Source organism: Heptranchias perlo, chromosome 4 (genome assembly GCF_035084215.1).
Source record: "Heptranchias perlo isolate sHepPer1 chromosome 4, sHepPer1.hap1, whole genome shotgun sequence".
NCBI lineage: Eukaryota > Metazoa > Chordata > Chondrichthyes > Hexanchiformes > Hexanchidae > Heptranchias > Heptranchias perlo.
In genome coordinates this window covers 38,474,856-38,495,462 of record NC_090328.1, presented here as the reverse complement: position 1 = coordinate 38,495,462, position 20,607 = coordinate 38,474,856, and the positions used below count along the sequence as shown (strand labels likewise).

Sequence of the window (20,607 nt, the reverse complement as noted above, 5' to 3'; positions counted from 1 at the left end):
TGAACGTAGAAAGACAATAGCGGATAAATGAAGAAAAGAGCATAGAAAAAAATTACAAACTGGTTTGGTGCATGAGAAAACAAGTACATGAGCACCAGCCTGCAGATGATGAAGGAGCGGGGTGTGAAGTAGGTGAGTAGTTTCCGGGGTGTTGGTGGGCGGGAGGAGCACGTGGAGCGGCGGCGCTGTCTCTCTATCTGTGGCAGTGGGACGTCAGTAACAGTATCAGCGAGCGCTATCTCGGGGCTGTTCCTCATTGCCTCTCCGCTCGGTGCTTGTGCTGACTAGAGAATCAGGCGTCAGTGAAAGTGCCCAGTGTTTCAATATTCTCCCGCAGTCGTTGAATAGGAGACAGCTTGCCTGTGTGTGTTTTGACTTCAGGACCGGACCGGACTGACCCAGCCCAGCCTGACCCGACCCGACCCGACCAACATCACAGCGAACCGATCGGAAGCACAGAGGGGGTCTCGTTGCTACGCCACTGGGCTCTTGAGAGAGAGAGAGAGAGAGAAAGAGGAGTTAGCGGACCGTCAGCATGAGAACACATCACTTCTCGGCCACTTTCATCCTGTCTATCAGCCTGGGTGTCCTCCACCTCGCCAAAGGTGAGTCCCGGGAGTTTTATTACACATAGCACTTGGAGTAAAGGAGCTAATGAACGCCCGCGTTTAACTGTCTGTCTGGACAATCTGTCTGTGTTTAGATATCACTGAGAAACATAACCAGACAAACAGTAGAGTCAATGCGACTGTAAATATTTTCTTTTAAATGTCAGCACTTTTTGACGGTGGTCTAGCAGCCCCCGAGGTGTTAGTTACGAAGATCATTTCAAGGTTTTTTTTTAAAAGGACCCTTAGCGATGTTGGAGGATTTCTACTAAACTGGGATAGGGTTAATATGTACGAGGTGTGTGTGTCTTTTTTTTGTTATTTTAACCTGACATTTCCCCTCCGTTTCAGAACGTAGTTGATCCCAAATACCACGTAATTTGCCGTTTGTGTAATATTAATGGGGCTGAGGAGAGCTTTAACCCTCTGTTCTAGTAATGAAAGATTCCGTGAACCCCCTCCTCCACCCGTTCTCCCCCATCTCTGCCCGGAGAGGTATGAGAGAAAGAGGAAAGTGGTGTCAACAAAGCGGTTGTTTTATTTTACTTTTTTGCCACGCTGATAATTCCTTGGTTTTGGAATGGATTTTTACAATAACTAGAATGAGAAGTGTGATTGGGATGGGACAGGCGTCATGCTTGTTCGAATGAAGGTTGTTCGGATGAGGGGTGGACATGGGATACACGGGGATAACGGGCTCGGGTTCGTGTGCACTGTTTGGATTGACGAAGGAAGTGAGCAAAGTGCCAATCTCATCGGGACGTTTACATTCTCGATGTGTCTGGCCATCGCTCTTGTGTTGCTTTACTGATCCCTAGCAGAGATGGTGAACGATTTTTTTTTGTTGCGCTCTTATTCAACGCAGAATGATAGATGCTGGTCGGTAAACTTTAATTAAATGAACAGTTTTAGCTTGTCCCGTTGGTTCCACATTCGCTGAAACCATTGGCCTTACGTTAACCACGCTTTCTTTTTTGTTCTGTAAAGCACTGTAACTCCAGAGTCTGGTTAAAAAACAGATTGCAGCTCTGCTTCGAAGATATTTTATTCAGATTTCCTTTGGTTCGGTCCTGTATCAAAACTCAGCCCGATCTCGCCCGGATAAGATGCGTTTTTAACCTATAATGGTCGGTTAAATGCATCCTGTGGAGGTTGCTGCTGATCCTTGCTCCATCTGTGCAGGACAAAGCTGTGAGAAATGTTCACGGCGTTAGTGTGAGTGGTGAGAATGTAGCGCACTCGCTCAGCACACAGTCCGCGCCGCTCCATAAACCACAACACCCCGGGACTGCAAAGGAACCAGACACCCATTGTATTCATGAGGGGAACGAGAGAGAGACAAGAGGGCGCAGCAATAATGGACACCATTCGGTATCGAGCAGAATCAAACGAACTCCAATGCCATTTGCAATATGATGTCATTTTACGAAACGTTTTTGTTAAAAAGCGCAATCGAGAGGATCGGCTTTCAGCATTGATTATCTTTTTGTCCTGTTCAAGTTATCTTGCTGATAGTAGCAAGCCAAATGTAAACATAAACCAGACTAATTCGTTCTTTGAACGTTGAGTATTTTTGATATCGGAGTTGTCTATTAGGTAATTATTGATCAGAAATGAAATATAGCAAGTTTTATTTAATATGCATTGCAAGAACTCTAAGGTTTCCGACATTTTCTTGTAAAACGTTTTATTGATCCTATTTTTAGATTATTCGCTTTCCTTAGCATTGTATTGAAGTGAAAATGAGCCATGATAAAATACTAATAACGAATATCGATGGTCAAATCTTAAGTATTAAAACTGAACTCACAGCTCTTGTCATCAAACTGAATATTTTATTACCTTTTTTAAATTATTAATCATAATGCTGCTTTAAAACCCACGCTGGTGATGTACGCATGCGCTCCTACACAGCATGCATGTGTGTTTTTAGAACTTTTAGGTAGGTTTTGACTGAATTCAACTTTTTTTTTCATTAAAGTAAAAGGGCGGTTGAAACACTTCTGCAGACAACAAAAGATTAAGATGAAATATAAATGTGGCTTAAAATTTAAGGATTACCTATAATTGTTTATTGAACAATGTAAGATTATTTTAAACAAAACAAGGTTTATTATAAATTAGTCAACACCGACCTTTTTATTTAAGCTGTCCATTGATGGAGTTGATAACTTGTTTCTAATTTAGGATCTTCAAATACTTATTATAAATATCAAAGCATTTAACAGTTAATGTGAGGGTGTATCCTTTGTATTGAGCAGGTGGCTCACACCAACTGTGCTGTTGTTCTGCCGACTGTTGCTTTGCATCTTTATTACTGTCAGAAACTTCTTGACTGTCTGACTTCTTTTATTCTTCATTTTTTTTCTCTGTAGTAGTCATTTTTCATTCCTCCCAGTCCCTGTCCCACTCTGATTTACACCTGTGTTGCATCTGTGCCAAGCTTCCTATCTTAAAGAAAGGGGCCTTCTGCCAAAAATACTTTCTGAACAAATAATAAACATGTACATGAATAAAACTGTCTGCTAAGCCCCTGTAACCAGCGTTATACTACATGTGCCAACAAGACAATTAGCAAAATATAATTAGAAGCTACACAACAACACTTTTTACTTTGTTTTTGGAGTATTTATCAGGTTATGGAAATTTGCAAAATTTTTTGAAATTAGTTTGTACAACATGCTTAATTACTTTTTTATGGATTAACTCGTAGGTATCCTGGCCAAATATAAGAAAATGGACAGTTTGAAAAAAAGAATGAGAAAGTCCATTCCATTATGGAAATACTACTTTATAATAACTTGTCCACTGTTTTACAGTTAACAGTTTTCATTGCAAACATTAAAACTTAGTATGGTTGGAGAAGTAACCTATCTCCCTAATAGCACACTTTTATAAGCAGTTGGCTGTGAATTCCCACTGGCTATATGTTTGCCCAGTGATGCAGCTTGTTGGTTGTTGAATACAAGCTTACTTTTGTATTTCCCTACGTGACTGACTCCGGGATCATTGAGGAGAGGTGCAGAATAAAGGTTAAAATTGAAAGGCAAGTTATCGCAATCTCATTGATTGCATCTCTTAGTGGCCAGTTACAGAGCATCAAATTGCTGGTTATTTGCCAAAACAGTGACAAGGAAGACCTTAAAACGGGGAGAGTTTTTAAAATTCAAACTTACTGGCAAATATATCCTTCAGGGCTCAGTCAACGTCCCCTATCCAGAGTATATTCCATGCCCTTGCTTCCCTCAGAGCTTCCTCAAAGTGATGTTCAATATGGAGGAATATATTTGGCATTTGAAAGGGGCAGGCAGAAGGTTTCCTTGACATTTGACCTGAAGCCATGAGATTTCATAGGATCTGGGGCCTCACCTGACTCTGTTATTGTGCTCCAACCATCTGGCGTGTCTATTCTGCCGGTGGGACATGACATACTCAGGTATGGTGATGGAAGAGTACATAAGAACATAAAAGATAGGAGCAGGAGTAGGCCGTTTAGCCCTTTGAGCCTGCTCCGCCATTCAGTGAGATCATGGCTGATCTGATTCTGGCCTCAACTCCACTTTCCTGCCTGTTCCCCATATACTTTGACTCCCTTGCTGATCAAAAATTTGTCTAACTTAGCCTTGAATGTATTCAATGACTCAGCCTCCACCGCTCTTTGGGGCAAAGAATTCCAAAAGTTCACAACTCTCTGAGAGAAGAAATTTCTCCTCATCTCCGTCTTAAATGAGCTACCCCTTATTCTGAGACTATGCCCCCAGTTCTAGATTCCCCTATGAGGGGAAACATCCTCTCAGCATTTACCCTGTCAAGCCCCCTCAGAATCTTATATGATTCAATAAGATCTCCTCTCATTCTTCTAAACTCCAGTGAGTATAGGCCCAAACTGCTCAATCTTTCCTCATAAGAAAACCCTTCCATACCCGGAATCAACCTAGTGAACCTTCTCTGAACCGCCTCCAATGCAAGTATATCCTTCCTTAAATAAGGGGTCCAAAACTGTACGCAGTACTCCAGGTGTGGTCTCACCAGCACCCTGTACATTTGTAGCAAGACTTCCCTGCTTTTATACTCCATCTCCACTGAAATAAAGGCCAATATTCCATTTGCCTTCCCAATTACCTGCTGCACCTGTATGCTGACTTTTTGCGTTTCATGTACGCGGACACTCAAATCCCTCTGTACCGCAGCATCCTGCAGTCTTTCTCCATTTATATAATATTTTGCTTTTTTATTCTTCCTACCAAAGTGAATGACTTCATATTTTTCCACATTATACTCCATCTGCCAAATTTACTGCCTACTTGCTTAACCCATCTATATCCCTTTGCAGACACTTTGGGCCCGATGTTAGCAGGCCTGCGGGTTCCCGGTGGGGGGGCTATCGGGCGCGTGGGTAACGCGCCCGGTGAAATGAGTGCGTCCCCCGCGCGATCACAGGATAATTGAAGTCATTTACCTGTGGTTACGGGTTTTCCGCTGCACAGCTGTGCGCTGGCGGCCTGCGCATGCGCAGTGATGTCTGAGTGATGGTGGAGCTCGATTTAAAGGGGCAGTCCACCAATGCTCCTCCTGCTGCAAACAAGAAGTAGCACACCATGGAGCACCCCATGGGGTAAGGCTGCCCCACGATTTTCTGACGATTCACTCTAGCTGCTGCTGGACGGGGTAAGGAGGAGGAGGGAGACGTTGTTCCCCAGCGATGGAAGGAAGTGCCCTGCCTCCGCCACCAGGAAGGCATGGGCGGAGGTGGCTGCGGAGGTTAGCAGCAGGGGCAACACCACAAGAACATGGATCCAGTGTCGCAAGAGATTCAATGATCTCACTAGGTCCGGCAAAGTGAGTACACTAACGCATTCTCCCACACTCCGTCTTCCACATCACCTCAAACACCTCACAACCCCTTCTGCACTGCCACCACAGCGCTCCCGCATCAATCCACACAGAGACTCAACTATCATCCTCACCGTGCCTGCATGTACCTGCCGTCCCTGTCCCCATTCGAACACTACCACACACCCCAATCCCCATACAATGGGATGGGCATGTGGCACACGCATCTTCCCATCCATCTCCCACACGCTCAACCCACCCACACCAATGCTTGAAGCATCTCACAATGCAATCATCACTCAATCACGCATCTGTGTTTTGCCTTGACAGTAGAAGAGATGCAAGAACGCCCGGGAAAGGGCACGCACCGGAGGGGGCCCGCCACACGAGGTGGTTCTAACGCACGCAGAGCTGGACGCCTTGGAGATCAGCCACACGCTGCATTGTCTGTCTGTGGCGGATGGCGAGGCTGGGGCTGCAGAAACGTCCGGTAATGGAAGGCTGACACTCAGCACTCACGATCGTGAATGATCTTAGCATCACTTGGCATCTGTCGCACCTCAACATTTGTCCACATGCCTGATATTGCCCTTTGTTCTCTTGCAGGGCCGTCTGCGAGCGCCGTGTCTGTGGAGGGCGATTCCTCAGAGGACATGCCGGTCTCTGAGGGTCCATCGTCACATATGAGCCAAGCATCCACCAGCGCAGATACACACACCTCGGTGGGTCCCCCTCCTCAATTAGTTGGGATTGCACATGGTGAGTCACCGCGCACATGTGAGCATGAGCAGACCCTGGTGGCAGGGGCAGCCACGGAGGGTCCGCGTCGGTGGGAGCACTCTTCTCCAGGCTCTGCTCAGCCGGACCCAGATGCTGAACCCAGGGGGCCACCAGTCAAAAGGAGAGTCATCGAGGGGCACCAGCACATTGCTGAGGTACTGGGAGAGGTGCCACACGCACTCTCCACAATCGCGCAGGTGATGGATGAGTCCAACTCCTGCATGAGGGCAATGGTGGCACAAGTACAGGAGGGTATCCGCGAGATAGTGTCGCGGGTAGGTGCGGGAATATCTGCGGTGGAGGAAAGGCTCGCCTCCCTCGAGCGTCACGCACAGCTCAACATTGAGTCCATCCAGGCCCTGACAATGGCTGTTCGGATTCAGGGTGAGCAACATTCTGCCGCCATAAACAGGCTGACAGATACATTAGAGGTGGCCTTGCAAGGTCTCACACAGGTCATCCAAACTGCTGTCCAGCAGGGTGGAAGGAGTGATGTGGGCCTAGGCCATGAGAGGGAAGATGGTGAACGGGGACATGGAAGTGGGGACACTACTCAAAGTGCCCCCACATCTCACCTGTTGCCCCCCTCTCAACCAGTACCCGCAATGGTGCCTCCTCTCCAGGTGGCCGAGTCTGCCCCTGCACAGGTGCAGGAGGAACAGTCTGTGGAGGTGCCCTCACGGTCACCGAAACCCAGGGGGCGTCGGCCCAAAGCATCTACCCGGTCAGGGCACGAACAAGAGCAACCTGCCACTACCTCTGCTGGAGCCACAGGGGTAGCACCATGTAGGGGTTCCCACAAACGTAAGGCTAGGGTGTTATGAACACAAAGGGAATGCACCAGGGTGTATGACAATTTGTTATGTTTTTATTTATAGTCGTTTACTGCACATACACAATAAACACAATTGTTCTCACCACTACTGCCACCTCTTGTCCATTCTTGAGCGGCTTGTGCAATAGGTCCCTTTCGTGGGGCTCATCATGATGACGAACACCTGGTCCCACCCATTGGGTCACACTACAGTGGGTGCAGGAGTAATGGCACCACTCTTCTGTGGAGGGGGCTGGTATGGCCGCTCCTCTGTGCACGTGATGAGATCTGGACGCCTCAGACAGTCTGATGTTAGGAGAACCGTTGACATATGAGTGCCTCCCTGGCCTGACGAGCATCCAGGTGAGCCGATGTTCGGCCCATGGGTCCTTCCTCCTCCTCTTGCCCCTCCTCCTCCTCCTCCTCATTGTCGTCCTCAATATGGGTGGCGGATGTGCATGGGGCCTCCTCCAGCAGCACCCCTCTCTGTTGTGCCATGTTGTGCAGGGCACAGCAGACAACTATAATTCGTCCCACTCTGCGTGGCGCGTATTGGAGCGCTCCCCCAGAACGATCAAGGCACCTGAAGCGCATCTTGAGCACCCCTATAGCCTGCTCAATTCTAGACCTGGTAGCAATGTGGCTGTCATTATATCGATGCTGCGGCTCGGTGATGGAGTTCCTCAGAGGTGTCATAAGCCACGTGTGCAGGGGATATCCCTTGTCGCCGAGGAGCCAGCTGTTGCCGGTGTTGGGTGAGTGGAAGAGGGGCGGGACGGTGGATTCCCTGAGGACGAAGGCATCGTGACAGCTGCCAGGGTATCTGGCGCACACGTGTAGGAATCTCTGGCGGTGGTCACAGATGAGCTGGGCGTTCATGGAGTGATACCCCTTCCTGTTGATGAACAGTCCTGGCTCATGTGGAGGTGCCCGTATTGCTAAGTGGGTGCAATCGATTACACCCTGCACCCGTGGGAAGCCAGCCACAGCATGGAATCCAACCGCCCTCTCCATCTGGCTGCGGTCATCCATGTCGAAGTTGATGTAGTGCGAGGCCCTGTGGAACAACCCATCGGTAACCTGCCTTATGCACTTGTGTGCAGATGACTGACAGACCCCGGTGATGTCCCCGGTGGCACCCTGGAAGGAACCGGAGGCGAAGAAGTTGAGGGCAGTGGTGACTTTGACGGCGACGGGTAAGAAGATGCTGCTTGGTCCATCCGGGAGCAGCTCGTCATTAAGGAGGCTGCAGATGTCGGCGACTACCTGGCGACTGACTCTGAGCCTCCGTATGCACTGCTTCTCAGAGAGGTCCAGGAAGCTGAGCCTCGGTCTGTAGACCCTGTGCCGAGGGTAGTGCCTCCTGCGACGCATCTCTCTCTGCGGTTGCCCTCCCTCCTGCTGTGCAGGTGGATGTGCCACAGCACGGTGTTGTGGGGCTCCATGTGCCTGAGGCGGACGGCATGGCCTGCGAGGCTGCTGAGGCTGGTGATGCTGTTCGTCCTCCGAGGAGGTCAAGGCGGCCCCCATCTGGAAGGTGTAGGTCTGAGGGGTTCTGCAAGGTAGGTAAGTGTTTCCTCGCACTGGGGTTGCGGTTCCACGTTGGTGAATCTTCTTGCTAGGAGGGGGGTTGTGGAGGGCAGGTGTTGCCCTTTGTGATGGATTGTCCTCCTGCGTTGGTGAAGGGTCTCTCCCCCCACCTGTGGAAGCACCTTGGTAGCTGCCACAGGCTGCTGGCTGCAACACGTCCGTTTGAAGTGAGAGTGTTTCCCCCAGTATGGGAAACAGTCTCAATTCAAGGTAAAATCCCACCCTTCCTAATAAAACAGCTCAATCAGGCCTGTAAACGACCTGAACGAGCAAGATAAATACTTACAAGTGGCATCCCGCTGGCTTTAATTGCCTGCGGGATTCCCACCTGCGGGGTCTGCGCGCGCATGCCGGCGCGTCCGTGGGGAACCCGGAAGTGGGCGGGTTCGAGACGGGATCCGGTCCCGCTCCGGGATTCCCCGATTTTCGGGGCCCCCCCCGCCGAGAACGCACCCGATAGCGGGTGGTAAAATCGAGCCCTTTGTGTCCTCTTCACAATTTACCTTTGCACCTATCTTTGTATCATCAGCAAATTTGGCCACAGTGCACTCGCTTGCTTCATCCAAGACATTGATATAGATTGTAAATAGTTGGGAGGCCCCATCATTGATCCCTGTGGCACCACGCTGGTTATAGATTGCCATCCTGATAATGACCCCTTTATCCCGACTCTCTGTTTTCTGTTAGTTAGCCAATCCTCTATCCATGCTAATATATTACCCCCAACACCATGAGCTCTTATCTTGTGCAGTAACCTTTTGTTGTAGAGGGTTGTTTTTCAAACTGGAGGCCTGTGACCAGTGGTGTGCCTCAGGGATCGGTGCTGGGTCCGCTGTTATTTGTTATTTATATTAATGATTTGGATGAGAATTTAGGAGGCATGGTTAGTAAGTTTGCAGATGACACCAAGATTGGTGGCATTGTGGACAGTGAAGAAGGTTATCTAGGATTGCAGTGGGACCTTGATAAATTGGGCCAGTGGGCCGATGAATGGCAGATGGAGTTTAATTTAGATAAATGTGAGGTGATGCATTTTGGTAGATCGAATCGGGCCAGGACCTACTCCGTTAATGGTAGGGCGTTGGGGTGAGTTATAGAACAAAGAGATCTAGGAGTACAGGTTCATAGCTCCTTGAAAGTGGAGTCACAGGTGGATAGGGTGGTGAAGAAGGCATTCGGCATGCTTGGTTTCATTGGTCAGAACATTGAATACAGGAGTTGGGATGTCTTGTTGAAGTTGTACAGGAGATTAGTAAGGCCACACTTGGAATACTGTGTACAGTTCTGGTCACCCTATTGTAGAAAGGATATTATTAAACTAGAAAGAGTGCAGAAAAGATTTACGAGGATGCTACCGGGACTTGATGGTTTGACTTATAGGGAGAGGTTAGATAGACTGGGACTTTTTTCCCTGGAGAGTAGGAGGTTAAGGGGTGATCTTATAGAAGTCTATAAAATAATGAGGGGCATAGATAAGGTAGATAGTCAAAATCTTTTCCCAAAGGTAGGGGAGTCTATAACGAGGGGACATAGATTTAAGGTGAGAGGGGAGAGATACAAATGGGTCCAGAGGGGCAATTTTTTCACTCAAAGGGTGGTGAGTGTCTGGAACGAGCTGCCAGAGGCAGTAGTAGAGGCGGGTACAATTTTGTCTTTTAAAAAGCATTTGGACAGTTACATGGGTAAGATGGGTATGGAGGGATATGGGCCAAGTGCAGGCAATTGGGACTAGCTTAGTGGTATAAACTGGGCGACATGGACATGTTGGGCCGAAGGGCCTGTTTCCATGTTGTAACTTCTATGATTCTATGATTCTATGTGGCACCTTATCGAATGCCTTTTGGAAATCCAAATGCACTACATCTACTGGTTCCTCTTTATCCACCCTGCTCATTTCTTCCTCAAAGAATCCAATAAATTTGTCAAACATGATTTCCCTTTCATAAAACAATGTTCACTCTCCTTGATTTTATTTTGAGTCTGTAAATGTCCTGCTACTACTTCCTCAATAATGGATTCCAGCATTTTCCCAATGACAGATGTTAGGCTAATTGGTCTATAGTTACCTGCTTTCTGTCTACCTCATTTCTTGAATAGGGGCATTACATTTGCTGTTTTCCAATCCGCTGGGACCTTTCCAGAATCTAGTGAATTTTAGAAGATTACAACCAATGTAGCCACTTCTTTTAAGACCCTCAGATGCAAGCCACCGGGTCCAGGGGACTTGTCAGCCTGCAGACCCATTAGTTTGCCTAGTACTTTTTCTCTGGTGCTAGTGATTGTTTTTAGATCCTCCCTTCCCTTTGCCCCTTGATTATCTACTATTATTGGTATGCTTTCAGTGTCTTCTACTGTGAAGACAGATACAAAATATCTGTTCTATGCCTCTGCCATTTCCTTGTTTTCCATTATTATTTCTCCCAACTCATCCTCTAAGGGACCTATACTTACTTTAGCTACTCTCTTCCTTTTTATATACTTGTAAAAGCTCTTACTGTCAGTTTTTATATTTCTTGCTGGTTTACTCTTATAATCTATTTTCTCCCTCTTTATTATTTTTTTAGTCCTCCTTTGATGGTTTCTAAAGTTTTTCCAACTTTCGGGCTTACCACTAATCTTTGCCATGTTGTATGCCTTTTCTTTGAACTTGATGCCATCCTTAACTTCCTTAGTTAGCTACAGTTGGTACACCCTTCTCATGGAGTCTTTCCTCCTTACTGGGATATATTTTTGTTGAGAGTCATAAAATATATTTTTAAATGTCTGTCACTGCTTATCCACCTCATACCTTCTAATTTGTTTTCCCAGTCCACTTTAGCGAACTCTGACCTCATGCCATTGTAATTGCCCTTATTTAGGTTTAATACAGTAGTTTCAGATCCAAGATCTTCACTCTCAAACTGGATGTGAAATTCTATCATATTATGATCACTGTTTCCTAAGGAATCCTTTACTTTGTGGTCATTAATTAATCTTGTCTCATTACCCATTACCAAATTTAAAATGGCCTGTTCCCTGGTTGGTTCCAAAATGTATTGTTCTAAGAAACGGTCCTGAATACATTCTATGAATTCATCCTCAGGGCTACATTTGCCAATTTGATTTGTTCAATCTATATGAAAGTTAAAATCACCCATGATTATTGCATTACCTTTTTTACAAGCCCCCATTATTTCTTGATGTTTATTTTGCCCTACAGAGTAGCTACTGTTAGGGGGCCTATAGACTACCCCCACCAGTGATTTCTTACCCTTGCTATTTCTTACCTCCACCCAGATTGATTCTATATCTTGATCCTCTGAGCCAAGATCATTTCTTGCTATTGTACTAATTTCATCCTTTATTAACAGAGCTACCCCACCACCTTTTCCTTTCTTCCTATCCTCCTGAAATATCAGACTCCCCTGAATATTCAGTTCCCAACCTTGGTCACCTTGCAACCACGTCTCTGTAATGGCAATGAGATCATATCCATTTGTTTCTATTTGTGCTGTCAATTCATCTATCTTATTACGAATGCCGCGCGCATTCAGATAAAGAACCTTTAATTTTGTCTTTTTACCATTTTTTCCTACTCTGACCCCATTTGCTGGTGCACTCTTATGTTTGTTTGCTCTGTCCCTTCCTGTCGCACTCTGGTTATCATTACCCCAATCTCTTCCCTGTACTACTTCCTTGTCCTTTCTCTTCAACATTCTAAATTTCCCCCCACCTGAACCCTCCCCCCACTATTTCGTTTAAAGCCCTATCTACAGCCTAGTTATTCGATTTGCCAGAACACTGGTCCCAGCATGGTTCAGGTGAAGCCCGTCATGACGGAATAGCTCTCTTTTTTCCCCCAGTACTGGTGCCAGTGCTCCATGAATCAAAACCCACAAAAGCCACACCAATCTTTGAGCCACGCATTCTTCTCCCTGATCTTATTTACCCTGTGCCAATTTGCTTGTGGCTCAGGTAATAATCCAGAGATTATTACCTTTGTGGTTCTGCTTTTTAATTTAGTCCCTAGCTGATCATACTCTCTCAGCAGAACCTCTTTTTTAGTCTTACCTATGTCGTTGGTACCTACATGGACCATGACAACTGGATCCTCCTCCTCCCACTCCAAGTTCCTCTCCAGCCCGGAGGCGATGTCCTTAACCCTGGCACCGGGTAGGCAAAATAGCCTTCAGGACTCACGCTCCTTGCTGCAGAGAACAGTATCTATCCCTCTAACTATACTGTCACCTACTGCTACCACCTTCCTTTTTACTCCCCCCACTTGAATGGCCTCCTGTACCATGGTACTGTGGTCAGTATGCTCATCCTCCCTGCAGTCCTTGCTCTCGTCCACACAGCTTGCAAGAACCTCCTGCAGTGCTACTTCCTGGATCCCCGTACCTGCCTCATTCGCAGTCACACTCTCATGACCCTGACTACGGGCCAAATCTAAAGTATTTAATCTAAGGGAACTCAGTCTGGGATGTTGGCTAATAGATATAATTCTGTGAGTAAAACTAAGTCAGGCTGTTATTTGACTAGTTTGTGGTACATTTCCCAACTTGTCCACCAGTATGCAGATGTTAGTGAGGAGCAGTTGGCTGGGTCGACTGTACTGAGTTTGCCTAAGTCTTGTCCTGATATGATACCTGAGTCATTGCCAATAGGTCTATATATTGCATAACTGGAGTCATGTGGAGACCAGATGGATAGGTGTGGCAGGATTACCTTCCCTGAAGGATATTAATGAACCAGTTGGGTTATTTATGGCAATTCAGCAGCTGTCGCGGTTACTTTTCAGGTGCTAGCCCTCAAATTACTGGATTTATTGAATTCAGTTCTTACAACTGACTGTGATGAGATTTGAACTTATGAGCTCTAGCTTATTTGTCCAGTATCATGACCACTAGCTTACCACCACATTTAGAGTAATTAGTGCTTAAACATTGACAATGCAGCATTTGAATGCATGTTCGTCTCTATTAAAGTTCATTGTAAAAGTTTGAGATTCCTTTACTTTGTATGTGTGCATTGCTGCATAAATGTCCCCACCAATACTACCAGTGAGTACTGGTGTACCTTGGCTGAGCTTTCAGCAGTGTAAATGTGGAATTATAGTCCAGAGCTGAAATTAAACCAAAAACATCAGTACAGATGGCAATATAAGGCACTAATGGAGCAAACCTTGATTACAAAAGTGCTCAAGTACCTTCCATGTTGTTAGTCATCCATAAGTGACATAGAATCATAGAATGGTTACAGCACTGAAGGAGGCCATTCGGCCCGTCGAATCCGTTCCAGCTCTCTGCAAGAACAATCGAACTGGTCCCACTCCTCCGCCCTTTCCCCGTAGCCCTGCAAATATTTTTCTTTCAAGTGCTTATCTAATTCCCTTCTGAAAGCCACGATTGAATCTGCCTCCACCACCCCCTCAGGTACTGTATTCCAGATCATAACCACTCGCTGCATTAAAAAAAAGTTTTTCCTCATGTGGCCTTTGGTTCTCAACCCTTCTGCCAATGGGAACAGTTTCTCTCTATCTACTCAGTCTAGACCCCTTGTGTTTTGAACACCTCTATCAAATCTCCTCTCAACCTTCTCTGCTCTAAGGAGAACAACCCCAGCTTCTCCAGTCTATCCACATAACTGAAGTCTCTCATCCCTGGAACCATTCTAGTAAATCTCTTCTGCACTCTCTCCAAGGCCTTCAAATCCTTTCTAAAATGTGGTGCCCAGAACTGGACACAATACTCCAGTTGTGGCTGAACAAGTGTTTTATAAAGGTTCACCTCCTTGCTTTTGTACTCTACACCTCTATTTATAAAGCCCAGGATCCCGTATGCTTTTTTAACTACTTTCTCAACCTGCCCTGCCACCTACAATGACCTGTGCACATATAACCCCAGGTCTCTCTGTTCCTGCACCCCATTAGAATTGTACCCTTTAGTTTATATTGCCTCTCCTCGTTCTTCTTACCAAAATGTATCACATCGCATTAAATTTCATCTGCCATGTGTCCACCCATTCCACCAGCCTGTCTATGTCCTCTTGAAGTCTATCACTATCCTCCTCACTGTTCACTACACTTCCAAGTTTTGTGTCATCTGCAAATTTTGAAATTGTGCCCTATACACCCAAGTCCAAGTCATTAATATATATATAAAGAAAAGCAGTGGTCCTAACCAACCCCTGGGAACACCACTTTATACCATCCTCCAGTCTGAAAAACAACCATTCACCACTACTCTCTGTTTCCTGTCACTTAGCCAATTTCGTATCCATGCTGCCACTGCCCCTTTTATTCCATGGACTTCAACTTTGCTGACAAGCCTATTATGTGGCACTTTATCAAATGCCTTTTGGAAGTCCATATACACCACATCAACTGCATTGCCCTCATCAACCTTCTCTGTTAGCTCATCAAAAAACTCTATCAGGTTAGTTAACCATGATTTGCTTTTAACAGATCCATGCTGGCTTTCCTTAATTAATCCAAACTTGTCCAAGTGACTATTAATTTTGTTGTTTATTATTGTTTCTCAAAGCTTCCCCACCATCTAAGTTAAACTGACTGGCCTGTAGTTGCTGGGTTTATCCTTACACCCTTTTTTGAACAAGAGTGTAACATTTGCAATTCTCCAGTCCTCTGGCACCATTCCCGTATCTAAGGATGATTGGAAGATTATGGCCAGTACCTCTGCAATTTCCAGCCTTACTTCCCTCAACAAGCTAGGATGCATCCCATCCGGACCTGGTGACTTATCTACTTTAAATACAGCCAGCCTTTCTAGTACCTCCTCTTTGTCAATTTTTAGCCCATCCAGTATCTCAACTACCTCCTCTTTTAATGTGTCAGCATAGCTTAGTTGACTCAGTTGCCTCTAAATCAGAAGGTTGTAGATTCAAACACTACTCATGGGCCTGATCACATTAATTAGCTGACACAGTGCATTACTGATGGAGTGCCATGTTATTGACGGCCCCATCTGCCACTCCGGTGGACATAAAAGATCCCATGGCACCATCTGAAGAAGAGCAGGAAGTTCCTCTGGTGTCCTTGCCAACATTCCTCCCTCAACCAACACCACTAAAGATAGATTATCGGATAAATAATTCATTTGCTCTTTGAGTGCAAACTGTCTGCCATATTTGCATATACAACAGTGACTGCACTTCAACAATAATCCATTGCTTGCAAAGTATTTCACACATCATAAAGATGTGATAATCGGCTGAATAAATGCATCATCTTTCTTTCTATGATCTTGGCCCAGATTTTCCTGTCAAAATAACAGTGAGGCTAATGCTGCTCACCGTTATTTATGTGCAAATGGTACAGCAACTTCAGGCGAGGAGCAGATGCGTGGTTAAACTCAAATATCCATAAGTTTCTGTCCGAGTTGCGTTGCTTCGCCGTTAGCTTCACGAAAACGGCATCTCGCTGACTGACTCACCATTGAAATGCCTTGAATGGCACGAAGTTGCTGTATTTGTGTGGTAGATACAAACTAAATTCGCCATATAGTTAAGTTTTGTCCATTCCAGTCTAAGTATCCATTAACGACGTGATAAGTGTTAATTTCTGCCAATCAACCTCTCCTGCACTGAAAATTAACTATTACAAGTGTGGAGGCTCATTCCTTCAGGTTTTAATTGTTGCTGGAGACTTTTAAAAATTTAAAATTTAAAATTTTCCCTCCTGTCTCTCTTTCTTAATCCAATCTTTCTTTCCCTCTCTTTATTTCTCTTTCTGTACCTGATTTCACCCATTCTAATTTTACACTTTCTTCTCAGCTGTTAATTTCACAATCCTTCAATCTGATTGGTTAAGGAGATACCCAGTTGCTTGCTCTGTTCACTCAGGTCCTAGATACCCTGTTTCCCTCGCTGCAATGTTATCAGCATGCACTTTCAGCAACTTGCCACGCAAAAAACGTGCAAGGGCAAGTCTGACTAATGGCAGATGCCATTAGATGCCCTGCTACAGCAAAATTTGGCCCCTTGTTTTGTGTAAAGAAAAATAATTCTCAATTTCTATTAAGTTCATGGAATGTTTTTAGATAATTATGCTTAAATCATAACAAATGTATTTCTTTGTTTATTGATATGTTGCTTCAAACCTGTCCATCTCTGAACTTTCATTTCCCACATAATTTGTGCCAAAAGATTTCTGGAAGATTGCCATGGTTGACATAATTTTTAATCTTCTTTCTAAACTCCATAGTCTGCCCTGATCTGTTAAATGTCCACCATGCAGCTCATGATTTGAAAGTGATGGGTAGGTCATAATAAGAAGCACAGCATTCCCAATAGCATTTCAAAATTACAGAAGTGCAAATAGTAAGTACGCAAAACGTGAAATTTTCCATTTCATTCTTTGAAACCAAGTGCAGCACCACCGTGTAAAACTGGATTCAAGAGTTTCTACAACCTCCTGCAAATTCTGTGCTTGTGTGCCTTAAGTGGAAAGCTGAATTTGGTTTTTAAAAATGTATTTTTAAAATATTTGAAAGTAATATACTTGCTGTTTAAAATTGCATTGTAAAGAGTCATTTCCAAAGTCATACAAAACAGTTTCAATCCTATGACTATTCCAATGCCCTCCTGACCAGCCTCCCACCTTGTACCCTTAGTAAACTTGAGCTAATCCAAAACTCTACTGCCCGTATCCTAACTCGCACCATGTCCCTTTCTCCCATCATCCCTGTGCTCGCTGACCTATATTGGCTCCCAGTCTGGCAACGCCTCGATTTTTAAAATCTGCATCCTTGCTTTCAAATCCCTCCATTGCCTTGCCCCTCCTTATCTCTGTAATCTCCCTCAGTTGTATAACCCTCCGAGAAATCTGCACTCCTCCAATTCTGGCCCCTTGCGCATCTCCCTGCTTTTCAACGCTGCACCATTGGCGGCTGTGTCTTCAGCTGCCTAGACCCTAAGGTCTGGAATTCCCTCCCTAAACTTCTCTGCCTCCCAACCTCTCTCCCCTCCTTTAAGACGCTCCTTTAAACCTACCTCATTGACCTCATATATCCTAATACCTCCATATGTAGCTCCGAGTAAAATTTTGTTTGACGCTCCTGTGAAATGCCCTGGGACAATTTACTACATTAAAGGTGCTATATATAATGCTAGGTGATGTTGTACAATGGTTGTTTATAAAAATTAAATTTTAACATTGAATCTGATGATTTGGTTCAGGATGTATTGGTATTTAAATAAAAGCTCCTAAAAGCCTTAAGTCAGTTGATACCTATGACTTGCAATGGCAGAGTTGAACAAATAACTAAAACCTTACCCTATGTGGCTGGTAGAAGACTAGAGAAATTCCTGATTAGAGATTGAGCCTTGACAGAATCTGAGGGTTGTTGCAGATTTTATGACTAAAAATGACCCCATTAATATACTAAGGTACATATTTAATCATTAACTTTTATTCTGAGGAAGTGAGAAAACCTCTACCAAGATAAAAATGTTCATTGCTCAAGTTATATTCAGACTGTGCCTGTGTTCAATGGGGTAAAGCACAATATGAATGTACTTTAGACTGGTAAAATGAGATAATTGGAATATTTTTCCATTCTTTCCTCTCCTAGTAACAGTATTTTTGTTTTTCTAAGAGCTGTCAATCAAAATGGTAGGTGCTTTCAATTTTACTGCAGATGACTTCATGCAACACAAATTAATGCGAATAGCAGAAAAAAGGCCATACATAACATTAATGATGCTTATTCACACTTAAGCAGCTAACAAAGATGAAAATGTGGTTAACTGCACTCTGTACTGTTAAAAATGATCACACAAACTGTTCAGCAAATCTGGTTTAATGACTAAGACTTGTAGATACCGCTGGACTGCCTGTTTGTAAAACAGAATGGTCTTTTTGTCCTGATCGGTGCCCTACATTCACTGTTAAGGTAAACTGTGTGGTAACGTTTACAAGACCACTAAGTCGACTACTTCAAGGATCTTGAGGGAGATCCACAAAACACCATTAGTTAAAGAGTAGCAACATAAAGCAAGAATATCAAGAACAGACATGGATATGAATTTACAAGTGTTGGTACTTACAGTTTCAAAGACAACAGTAACCATGCAAAACAATGTTAAGGATGTAGTAAGGAAGGTAGAACTAGGGAAAATGTAAGTGTAATAAAATCACTTTACCGTGCCATGATGGCAAAGTTAAGCTATGGCAAGAAGGAACTTGTGCAGCTGAAATCAATAATGTTAATGCATACTGCCATTATGTTTCTAGCCCAAGCTGGCATACAGCTGGAGGACAACTAGTGGCACAGCTGTGGACTTACTGGAGAGATGTTTAACTACCTATAGTGTTTTTTTGGTGGGTACAATGGTTATGCAGAGGTGTTGGCATTAATATACTGTGTACGCTTGTCTGAGGAGATGGCTTTCCATCTATCTTTAGCGTTCAAAGAGATATGTGATATTTGCCTCAGAACTAAAGCATCATGAGTACTCCCAGGCTGTATGCTATTTGTACATTGATGGAATAATATTTACCTATTGCAATAGGTGCACAGATGACTTTATGCACAAAGTCAAAGATGCCCTGTATCTTGTGGAAAGTGGCAAACTTCAGCTGCCTCTGCTGATGCTGAAGTGTATGTTCCTCTGTGCAGGGTGAAACAGGGTTTCTGTTACATCCTAATGCATCAGTGGATGGCACAGTGATCAGTTCTTGAGATGACTTCAGTGAGTGCCTAGAAGGATCCTGTGGCATAAAAGTTGAGCAGAGTACTGAGCTTCACTGCCACTGATAGTATGGATGGTTAAGGTCCCTTCATGTCTTCATGGACCAACTGACACATCTCCATCACAATATCATGTTGAGCCTTACAATGTCTATCCTCTGTGATCTCCAAGTAGCTTTTTCTGGCGCAGTCAACCCTCTCCTTGCGGTAGTTTGTACTATGAGTCATGTATCTAGTATTTCTTAGTGCTTCTTGACAGCCCTCTTCATCATCTGTGTAATAACTAGAAATGCAACTGTATCCATTTCGTGGGGCTCCAAATTATGCTATACTAATCACTTCTGTTAGTGCTACTTCAAAATCTTGCTCTTCATTCTGTTGATTAGCATAGATCTTAGGATTCAATTCCCATTTATACTTTCTGCCCCACCCCCTTGCCAACTCTATATGCATTTTTCCCCATTAACTTTAAAGAGGCCCTTCACAAGGTTTTTTTATATAGTACATAAATAAATTACATTATGCCCTCAATTATTCTCAAGATTCTGAGCTGTTGAATGCTGAACTGCTTCTCAATTCTGTTATTATAATTTCAATTATATCACCATAATGCTTGCCAAGAAACTGAATTTATAAGAATCGTTTTGACTCCCTTAGATAGCTAATGTGTGCACAACTGCCTTAAAGCTTGAAGGAACAAATTATCTTTCCTATATAATAAATGGACCAAAAATTGGCATGTCATTATGGTTGACTTTCATCCCTCCTTGTCTACCTTGACCACTCTGCAGCATTTGATATGACGGACCATGCCATCCTCCTCCATCACCTCTATGTTCAGTTCTATCCATGGTACTGCCCTCACCTGGTTTCACTCCTATCTATCCGAATTAGTGCATCTTCAGCAGTGGCTTCACATTTGTCACTCCTTCTAATTGCTCCCTGCATAGCTTGGCATCGATCCATTTCCATCCGTGAAGCACATTACAAAATGTATTGCATTGAAGACACTATGTAAATGCGAGTTGTTGTTGAGCAAGGATGAATTGAATTGGTATTTGCTCTATGTCCAAAAATTTCCTTTTGTATCAGTTTGCTCTGGTAGACAACTTAATTACAGCATTCATTTTCAAAATGATTAATTTTGAGTTTAAAAAAAAATAATTTTGACCCCCGTGGTTGGAAAGGTCTGGAGGCAGAGGTGCCAATGCACAAGCCTAGAGATTAATGCAAGCGCAACAACTCTGCCTCAGTGGGTTCTCTGTATCTGAACTTCTGCATTCAAAGAGTT

At 44.4% G+C, this 20,607-nt stretch overlaps 1 protein-coding gene across 1 annotated transcript in view; it reads left to right on the top strand.

Moving 5' to 3' along the window:
- The first annotated feature begins 217 nt into the window (after positions 1 to 217).
- Positions 218 to 20,607, top strand: part of LOC137320472 (EGF-like repeat and discoidin I-like domain-containing protein 3) — a 204,626-nt gene continuing 184,236 nt past the window's right edge. Inside the window, exon 1 of the mRNA XM_067982171.1 lies at positions 218 to 605. Within this exon, the coding sequence (XP_067838272.1) occupies positions 536 to 605 (70 nt within the window). The 5' untranslated portion in view covers positions 218 to 535. The remainder of the gene's footprint in view (positions 606 to 20,607) is intronic.